General features: G+C 28.3%; 1 protein-coding gene across 9 annotated transcripts in view; it reads right to left on the bottom strand.

Annotated features, from left to right (window-relative positions):
• Window positions 1-471: 471 nt before the first annotated feature.
• The window catches only part of LOC108552458 (putative mediator of RNA polymerase II transcription subunit 26), a 74,288-nt gene continuing 63,522 nt past the window's right edge, over window positions 472-11,237 (bottom strand). For 2 of the 9 annotated variants that reach the window (XM_017907010.1, XM_017907011.1), the window contains 8 exons: window positions 7,314-7,431; window positions 6,848-6,979; window positions 6,639-6,662; window positions 6,443-6,478; window positions 5,822-5,986; window positions 5,400-5,513; window positions 4,259-4,332; window positions 473-884 (listed from right to left, as the gene is read on the bottom strand). In XM_017907010.1, coding sequence (XP_017762499.1) covers window positions 527-884; window positions 4,259-4,332; window positions 5,400-5,513; window positions 5,822-5,986; window positions 6,443-6,478; window positions 6,639-6,662; window positions 6,848-6,979; window positions 7,314-7,431 — 1,021 coding nt within the window. In that variant the 3' untranslated portion in view covers window positions 473-526. Of the gene's footprint in view, window positions 885-1,829; window positions 1,839-2,920; window positions 2,946-4,258; window positions 4,333-5,399; window positions 5,514-5,821; window positions 5,987-6,442; window positions 6,479-6,638; window positions 6,663-6,847; window positions 6,980-7,313; window positions 7,432-11,237 lie in introns of all 9 variants that reach the window. The other 7 variants (XM_017907016.1, XM_017907018.1, XM_017907015.1 and 4 more) reach the window with 7 other exon arrangements.

Here is an 11,237-nt window from a genome sequence, read left to right as displayed (position 1 = left end):
GAACAAGGTCAAACAGAACGTAATTAATAATTTATAATTACAAATGAATTTATATAATTCAATGATTATGTTTAAATATTATAGTATGACCATGTTATTTCTTATATGTGAATGATAGAACCAAATGAAACATAAATCTTAAATGATAGGAACTTATGAATTGCCCTTAATTCTCAACACATAATTTGTACATTATTTTTGCAATTTATGCGTAGTAAATGTTAAGAACGTTTTTACCTACGTTACGTATTAAACAACTATGAAAAAAAAAAGAATTTTATACCTTGCATAAAATGGTAATCATTGAAATACGTAGAAGTTTCATTCGTATTTTTATGTTGAAATAAAAATGTTCCTAAATTATGTAGATAGCATTATCACAAAGTAGCAACTCACATGCTACAAATCGAAGGCAAAATTCCATTCAGGCTATGTAGAAAATAAAATTATTAAGCTATCTGAGCAGATTATCCGCAATAATACGAACTTGAATTAAAATTTAATCAAATCTCGTAATGTAAATTAATTACGTATTGTGCGGTCGGCCTGTTGAGGTTACGGCCTTTGCTGACCGTGGTATCTGAGTTGTCGCAAGTTTTCTAGCCATTGGAATACACGATTTCATGGGATTCTCTTCCTTTTTTATCTCATGTTGCTCCTTATCGTTTGATTCAGTGGATTTCAAGTCCTTTAATTTGACGGTTCTTTTGCTCGAAGGGCTATCTGCTGACAATTTATCTGTATGCCCATTTTGACGATACGAGGTTTCCTCTTGACGAGGTTTTATTGTACGCGATACACGATCGGTTGACTTACGAGGGCTTCTGTTACCATTAAGCTCTCCGAGCAATGGAGGACGATGTGGATCCCATGAGTCACTCCATCTGCAAGTAAAATAAACAATTTCATTGACATTTGCAATTTCGGTTTGGGTTAGGTGAACATCTATATGCAATCGTTTGTTAATATTTTATATATGCAACTGTGTATTTATAACACATACATATCGAATATTTATGTTCTGTTATGCTTTATGAGATTCAATCAATCAGTTAGTTACATTTTCCAGAAATCATATATAATTACCCTTATGCGATTATACAGATAAAACATTGGGGTTAATTTAACATGAGTTATAATACTATAAACCAATTTTTAGTTAGTCATATATTGAGGTATGTATATTAAATATGAAATGATGTACAAAGAATGTATATAAATTTCAATTCATAGAAAATTGATATTCATGTATAGATAAAATGTATTGAGTCGCTCGTCAGTGATTAAGTAGTGCGAAGCATCTGAAAATGGGCATTGAGGAAGTTACTGATAAGTACTATGAAGGAAGACGACAATTGCGTTGATTCTTGAGAATGTTAAAGAAGTTAATGTCCTAATTTACTTAAATCGACGTTCTCGCTTATCGTAAATGATCGAAACATCTAGGAACAAACATAAACAAAACGACCTGGAAAAAGAGAAGACGACAAGTGGTTTCTCTCTCGTGTTAATGCTCGGTCATATTATGCGCCTATCACACAGAAGCTATTATGTAAACTTCAGTGAAAAAACATAGGAAGTATTTCAACACGAAAAGACCTAACCTCAAATTAAAAACTAGCCTTTATAAATTGGTTTCCTATTGTATTATTCAAAGATACTCGGCCAATATATGTCAACAATACCGAAGATTTTTTTTTATCCGTCCATATATTTTTTGAGGGAAATGTAACTTACTTATTGATTCACAGTAAAAGGACAAAACAATAGAAACGTGTTAAAAATGAATGACTTTAAGTTACATGTAAAAATATAAATAATGAACTTACCCCACACAGCTAGCAAATGCAGCATGAAACATTATTAATTGTAAATCTATTATAATCTCAAAGGAGTGTTTCAAAAAAATTAATTATGTGATCATAATTTTTAACTGATCATTATATTTGTCTATTTATACTACATGCTAGGAGAGTTAGTATGCGAAGATAGAGTTAAAGTATTATAGAGACACTCTGAAAGCAAATTACACATTTTATATGATATATCATTAAAGTTGTGTTTCGAACTGTTGAAACAGTAAACTTTGTTAGTTGATACTTGAAACTTTGTATTCAGATAGGGATTGCGATCGAATCAAACATGTAACATGTGCTGGTTCTATTTATTAGTAATATTGTCAATAAAAATTCTAAAATTAACATATTATTTAATTAAAGATATTGCATAAATATTATACATTTGTTTCTATACAGCTTATTCATGTTTTATTGTAAAAAAATATATATATTTCATTAACATATATTACATGTTTCTGCTACTAAAAAATTTTAAGTAAATACCACGTATATTTTTTAATATTATAAATGTACAAATAGCTACATCGGTAAAAATTAATTTCTATCTACTTCATTTTATCTGTATGTACTCATAATTTATTAATATCAGTACAAATAATTCATTTAAGTATTAAATTAAATATCTGCGAATTATTTACAAATGCATAAATTCACTACAAAACTAAAACAAGAAGAATTTTAAAAATAAATTGGGACTGATAAACCTTAATGATTAAAGCTATTTCCATTTTTCCCTTTACCATGTTACTTTACCATATTATTAGTTAAAACAATAAGATTCGGTCACAAGCCCTAATGCAAGGCGATACATTATCAAACGTAATTGTAGACGATTGATATTAATTTACATTTGTATACAGTTGAAATAATTGTTAGTAGAGCAGCATAAAAGGAAAGTAGAAGCAGAAGGTTGTACCATATATCGCATGCAAAAGAAATTGAGAAAAGTGTTATAATCGGATCATCAAACAAGTGATCCTAATGTAGAAAAGATGTACGAATATAAGGGCGTTTAATGCAGAAAGGAGCAAATATCCCAATATTAAGTCACAAAAACTGACCGACTCTACCTTCCCGATCCTGAAGCTGTCTCACATGGAATCATCGGAGTAAGGTAATGACCAGAGCAGCAAGAACAATATGTTATTTATGACAAATTTCACGATGTCACGAATGAAAAATACTTATGATATTTGCAAATGCTATACATTTATTTATGTAATTTTTCACTGTGATATTGTTTAAATGTAAATATTTTTGTGGTACAAATAGGATTAGAGTATTCTGTTATATAAAAATAGATGGGAAATGTGAAATAAAAAAATTTTTTTATAAAATGTACAAAATTTATATAAATATACATATGTATATAATGGAGCAATTACAATACAGATGTTAATAATTTAACCATTGGTTATTAAATGCAATTATATTATGTTTACTAATTAATTATTAATTAATTTTACATATACAGCTGAAAAAGAGAATAAAATTTTTCGTTGAATCTTATTTATTTGATCGAATAAAAAATCAAATGTATGATAATTTGAAATGAAAAATTTAGATAACATTTTAAGAAAAATGTGTTTTAACGAATTGAGATTAATAAAGCCTTCGATTATCTTTCTGCTGAAGTCAGAAATTCGAAAAAATTAAGTAAATCAGCTGGATTTGTTTAAGTGCATTGTGTAATATTTTAAAAACTAATTTTGTTAAAAGGGAAATCCTAGCTGTACCACAATTGTTCTATCTCATACAAATATGATTTCTTTCATTTCTTATATTATACAAATTATTATATTTCGTATTCAAAAAATATGTAATATATGTATAAATAATTAATTGCCTTATTATCAATCTCAAAATTTTTTCATTCAAAATGTATTAGCATTATTAGCGTTTTTTAGCAGTAATGTGTATGGTATTTGTGTCTATAAAAATACTATATTGTATAATATATGTGTATCAACAAAAAATTAATGATTTTCGAAAGGAACTATTTCTTCAATTTAATTTTTAATTATTCTAACATGTTATATTAAATATTTCGATAGAAGTGTTTACGTCACAATAGAAGGAATTGTAGTATTTTAAAATGAATTTATTGTTAGAAAAGATTTTGTTTTTATTTCATTTTTAAAAGTATTTTAGTATCATATTGCCTACATCACATATTTTGAATTGATGAATATCAGAAAAATCCTTAGAGTCTGAAATTGTATATAAAATACAGTTTAACAAAAAATACAAATTAGAAGTAATAGTACTTTTGAAATATTTTACTTTGAAAACATTTCCTAAGATTTTTCTGACAACACAAGACCGATACTCTTATGTTTTTAATCATAAGATGATTGTATGGATTCTTCAACTAAGATGAAGAGAAAAAAAAATCTCACCTAACTAGAGGCCCCATAACATCTTCCTGTGGGAGTGTTTGCAGGAGTGATGGTCCTGCCGACACTGGGCGTGTCTGTATCCATAATTAAACATATAATAAATAAATAAATAAATAATATAATAAGAAATAACAGAACAGATACTAAAATGAACACATCGATTGAAAGTAAATATCAACAATTGTAAAAGAAAAATTATAATCGTATGCGTAATAATATTTATATTGCTCGTCATGTTAATAAAATATAATAATAAATTAACAATAATGAATATGTAATATTATATGTACGGTTTAAAAATGTTTGAACACACCCAATTATTTATTTCACGGAATATGAAAAAGGTGCTGCATATAGATGGACATAAATTGAAAATGAGAACCTGTACATATGGAGGCATTTAGGTATATAAAGTATGAATAACGAATCAAGTATTATATAGATTGTGTTAGATAAGTGATACCATAAGGTGGAAAACGTGCGTATTGTATTTAGATCGTTTTTAAGTATTTTATGTGAGACATCTTAGGTATGAATTATAATTACCGTGAGTAATTTTTATCACACTTTATCATTTTTATAAAGAGAAGATAAATAACCACAGAGGCTAACAGATTCGTATAAACGAGATGAATTTTGAACATAGTCTATCGAAAATTGAATGTCGAAAATGTCGATAAGTTCATACCATTTAATAATAATTATAGTTAAAATTTTGAATTTATGTATCAGAAATAGCATATCGCGATTTTAAAGGATAATGCTAGCAATGATCAATAAAGTGTATGCAACTTAAAAACAGCTATGCTGAATTGTTATTAAGGAAACAATTCGTAACTATACGTGTACTATGAATAATAACATTATAAAACGTTCAGCTAAAGTGCAAAATAAAAATTTCGTTGCTTTGAAAAACTTTGCCACCTGTGCAGTGGTTTATTACTATTTTCTTTTTGAAAAAACCTCTTTATAATGTTGCTAGGTGTGCTTTCGGAAGCGAAAACTAATATTCGATTTGTAATCATTGTTCGAAATATTTCTAGAACAAAAATGATAATCAGGTGAGATGCAAGTTGCTAAACGTAATAACGGTTTGACGCTAAACTTATGTGGTGTTGAAGATAGCGAATCATAAACGTACCTTCTCTGTCTGCGTAGCAGCATTGCAAGTATTGGGGGATGAAAAATTATGGTTATTGGTTAAAGCACATGTTTGGCCATCGCCGTTAGGTCCTTGAAGTTTCGACAGTTGGAACTGTAAAATTGAGAATTTTGTTAATTTTTTCATAAAATGTGCAAATGATTATTAGATCACGAAGATATCATTTATGCATAATCTTTTATTCATCAAAATATCACCGGTAATTTTAATACAGGAAATTAAATTTTATTTAATTATAAAAATATTTGTCTTATAAATAATTTTTTATTCGCTGAAAATCATAATCTTGGTAAATAAAATTAGGTTTTATTTAATTAAAAAGATTTTTATTTTTAATCGTTATTCGTCAAAAGTCATCATTTCGATAAATGAAGTTATTATGTATTTTTCTGATTTCTTACCTGCAGTACTTGTATACTTCTATCTCTATCTTCTACTTGGCCTTGTAAAAAGACAACCTGTCTACGTAAATCAGCCAGTTCATCGGCGATACTACTACCACCACTACCAGGAGATGTACTAACATCCGTAGTACCATTTTCGTTCAGGTTGTAGAAGAGACCATTCTGAAATTTGTCAAATTTACATGTGTTACGTCATTCAGCGGCATTGGTAACAATCTCCATAATATCTTAACGGCACTCGAAGATGTCTAAGTAAATAAACATCGAGTATAAATTATTTTATATTTGCCAAAACATATAATTTCATGCAAATTTTTTTGATATTATTTCTTGATCAAAGGACGTTGAAGATGTAAAGAAATAATCGCAAAAATGGATTATAAAAATAGTCAATGTTTTAAACATTTTCTAAAACAAGCTGATACTAAAATTTAGATTTCTTAAAATAAGCTTTCGAGTAGATGTTTTAAAACTATTTATGTACATTAATGTTTCAGATTTATAATTATTGAATTTTTTGATATTATTCGACATTAATAAGTAAAAGTGTTATTTATTAAAACGAAGATTAATTGTAATTAATCGTGCAAAAATATATTTATCAAATATAAGACCAACCTTTATGGAAGTGTCGAATGGGTTGAGAGTTTCTGCCTGCGAACATAACACCAAGAAATTATACGCCATTGAGTGTTTCATAATCATAAAGACTCAGTTGTATCATATAATAACAGCGAATATAAACCACATATCAGCAAAGGAAAGGATAACAATGAAATAATATGTACAATAAAAAAACGTAAATACAACGTACCCTCGTCAAACCGTTCTCTTCTGACTTGAAGGTAAAATCATGGTTGATGACAAGAATAATGAAAAGAATAAAAAAATGCGTGTTAATACAGAAGCACACCGATACACGTGTACAGCACAAATGAACAGAATATCGTGTCTTATTAACAAAAGATTGTTTATAATTACAAATAAGCCGTGTGCTCGAATTAAATACAAAATTACATATACCTCCTGAAGTACCCGTTTCAGTTTCAGGAGCATCGTTTTTATGGAAACAATGTCTTGAAACATGTGTTGATAGGTATCCCGATCAACTCGGAGGCTGCCTTCATCTCCAGAGTCGAGACTCGGTGATTGGATCTGAAACAAAATATTATCGAATTTATGATTATATATACACAGGTGATATCCTAAATTGGTATTCCTGTGAAGTTGCAGGACGTTCTTTTAATTTCGAGAATAACTACTTCGAGCGACATGATAATAGTGAATATACGTATTGTATATATTACTATGTCTAATTTCTACAAATTGAATATTTTAAATTTATTTTTCAATTTTTTTTCAAATAATTTCTTATATAATTATATATATTTATGTACACGTTAATATTAGTAATTTAATATTACATACTAATAATTTCTTATATTTTTTCTATATTCGAAGAAAAGTGGTCGTTTGAAAAACTACTTACATTTCTCGATATTCTTAAAGGGCTGGAAAATTGTCGATTACGTGTGCCATCTATGGAACGTGGTGAATCAGTCACAGATCTACTGCGCCATACCTTTGTCGTTTTATCACAATCGCTTCTGAAACAAAAATGAACACGAAGATATTACAATTATGGAACAACGTATTACACGGATTTCTCTTTTCGTATAATATTAAATACAACTGAAATTTATAATAATTACTTTTTTTTAGCGAAGAATTTGTGGCATTTAATAAATAATACTTTTAAATATATACAATTATATATATATATATTTTTATTATTAAAAACTTAGTGGCGGCTTATTGTACTTCGATCAACAAATTTAGGGATGAAATTTTAAGTAAATATGATACTACATATTTTATGATATTACAAATAATGAAATAATGAATACTGATATACGCCATACATTTATATCATAGCATCATAACTATATTTAATTATAACGATATACAGGGCAAAGTAGGGTAAAATTGAGTACTTGAGAAGTATTGTTATACGTCTTTCATGAATCGTTGAAAAAAAAATGTTAATGTTAAATAATAAATCATTAACATTATATTATTTCATACTGATATATCCTTAAGAAGTAATATAAATGAATATAATGTAAAATATAAATTAAAATAAATTAATAAAATGTGTTTTCAAGTACTGAAAACAAGTTACATTGACCATATAAGAAACGTATGATTTAAAATAAATTAACATTTGTTAAAATTGATCAAAATAACTTGTTCAATTAGTGTCGAATTAATGTAAATAAAGATTTTATAATATTATTGAATTTTACATGATTTTAAATATGTAGTTTGTATAAACTAAACAATGCAGTACCTTTACATTATTACAAATAACTTTTTTACCGAAAAATTAATATTTTTTCATTATACGAGATCCAATTAAGATTCCTGACAGTGGTCCATAATCATTTTTGTTAATACTGAGAAATATATTGGAACCCAGCCCTACCTTACTTTCCCCAATTTGGATAATTTTAATCATCAAGCTAATTTTAATAAACAAGCGTTTCCTGAAAATTACTTAAACAATTCAATTTCCAGCACTATTTCACACACGAAGAAGCTTCCATCACCCAACAAAAAACAAAAAGTCATAGTTATGGAAGAGATGCAAGAAGCTCGAAAATTCTTAAGCTTTGGAACAGTTTTAAATAGCTACATTTTTATTGATCACAATCAACGGTACACTAATCGGACATAGTTGGGTCACGAAACATCCATATGAACGAACAATCGTTGACTGTTCTAGGAAACAGAACTACCTTCCAGCCTGAGCCGTGACGCGTGCTTTCACCGAAGGGTTGCCGATATTAATCGGATTGCTTGTACTTTTTCGTTGCCTTGGTATCGGCGATCCCACTGTCGGCGTCGAACACTCGGAAGACAAGCCAGAATCACGACCATCCTCATTCCGACTCGATGTGTGACTGTTTTCATTTTCAATGTCCGCACTTCCACTCGCGGCCCGAGGGCTTCCGGTTATAACCGTTCGTTTCTTCGCGCCTCCTGACGACTCGGACGACGCCATTGCATTTGGCCAACCACTTCGATCGACAGTTTAGTATATCGTTTTCCATCGATTTTTACTTATTTTTAATTATGTTTTTGAGACGGCTTTAATGGGACGGATTACTAAACACATTGAAAGTTTTAGAATTTATGGAATGGAAATTTTATGTAAATTATATTCTATTTAATTTAACTTAATTTATTTTAATCTAATTTAATTTATATGTTGAATAATATATTCGATTCTAGTTAATACAGTTCAATGAGACTGCCATGTCATGTGAATAGAGGCAGTTGAGGGGAACAAGTAAGTACGTATATAGATTTTTCTGAAAAGAGAGAGATGAAGAATGGTGGTAATAATAATGAATTTCCGAATTTCTAAAAGGAGAGATTGGGTTGAATAGAGAAGTGTCATTTGAAAAGAGTAGTACTGTTGAGTCAATAGAGGTGCCTGAGATATTTTAGTAATTGGAATTAATGTCTATCATTTGAATTAATAATGGTACATTTGAATAAAAGTGAATTAATAATGGTACATTTGAATAAAAGTGAATTAATAATGGTATATTTGAATAAAAGTGAATTAATAATGGTACATTTGAAGAATACAGAAAATATTCTAGATATTAATGATTTAATAAAACTCGATATATCAAATTGTAATAAACATAAACAAAAATTTGTTTTTATACTTATTTATTAAATCTATTATTACACATAACTTGATCTTTGTACCTATTGCCATTTAAAGCGAAAATTCATTGAACTAACATTTTGCACGTAACCTTTTTCTCTGTTCTCAATATTTTAGAAAAGACCGCGTGACTACCAATCTTCGCAACATGTACTAAATTGTCGCAAACTTTAATTTTGCTAATACATGCAAACATTGTCGTGTTCCACAGAAATAAGCAACCATTTCAGGTCACCAAACCTATAATATCACTTTTCTTGAGAATAGCATTATTCATTTATCGAGACAACCTGGTAAATTTTAGATCATACATTTTAAAAAATACCGAACCTTCAATTTATACGTGACGTTATTTTCAAAATTCGTAATGAACATATTCATCAAGAAATATTGAAACGTTGCCAAAAAAAAGCTCGCCTATAAAAATTTCCTCAGAAATTCTAAAAGTAACTTAATTATTTTTAGGTACGAGAGTAACGCTTCTAGAAATTACCTAGGAAAATTAACTTAGCTTTTTCATAGAATCGTAAAATACAATAGAATTATTAACCATTTTTAATAAAGATGAAAAATGAAATTTATTACAAATACATCAATTAATATCAATATTTACACTATGTCTTAAAGAGTAAAATTAATTAAATAGACTAAATTTTTAACTAAAACTTTACGTAATTAATATTTTAATACTAAGTTTTATATTGTACTTTTATATTATTATTTCCATTTTTCCATTCTAATTCCATTACTTTTATTCGTTTTTTCTTCTAATTTTTAATTTCATCCACACTTTTATACTTTTTTTCCGACACATTGAACAGTAGCTTGGAAGTATCTATTTTCTTTCAAATACGTGTATCGTTAGCTTATATAGGGGTCGTTGATTTTCAGACTTATATCTCTGCATAGAGAAAAATGGAAAATCTATAATCAGGCTCACGTGTTTTTCTATGATACAGGCTTGCGAGTTAGCGGATGAAGAGAGAAGAAAACCTCGTCCAATAAATTCTTGAAATGTTCTCAGGTTAAAACATTGAATTGCCATGTGCTTAATGAACGCACCGTCGATAACTTAAATGAGCTTTGTTAATTAAGGATAGTTACTCGTTCATTGAGATTTTTCGAGTGGTCTGCACGCTTAACTTCTCTACGAATCGCAGTGAATGAAAAAGCGAGTGTCTTTCGAAAGAATTCCATGCAGCCTAGCACATTTCCAACGGCTGAGGGTATTTCTCTGCACTTTAATTAAAATGTGGTTATTATCTCTGACCTATACATACGTAGAATCTTTTTAATTTCCCGACGCCGAAGAAACTTCTTCAATGGTACTGCAAACTCAATGATTCGCCGTTAGTTTTAAAGTTTCACGGAGAAACGTAATTTTGTAATAATTTTAGATACAGACACAATTTAAATTATAAATAATTTTGACGATTTTAACCATAAATATTTTGGTGTCTTTTGACTAGAAATGTGGAGGAGTTAGAAATGACCCTAATAGATTATTATAACAGATGTTTAAAATTTATTTAATATATATAATAGATAAATAATATAAAATAATTTCTTCATAATTAATTAAGACTTTACTTAAAAATATTATCAAAAAGAAATTACTTCAATTAATTTATTTAAAAAATCCGGATTAAAAAAGGAAAAGAGAAACTATTA

Source organism: Eufriesea mexicana, unplaced genomic scaffold (genome assembly GCF_001483705.2).
Source record: "Eufriesea mexicana isolate 0111107269 unplaced genomic scaffold, ASM148370v2 scaffold6825, whole genome shotgun sequence".
Lineage (NCBI taxonomy): Eukaryota > Metazoa > Arthropoda > Insecta > Hymenoptera > Apidae > Eufriesea > Eufriesea mexicana.
The sequence above is the reverse complement of the archived record's forward strand: the minus strand, read 5'-3'. Positions and strand labels throughout refer to the sequence as shown.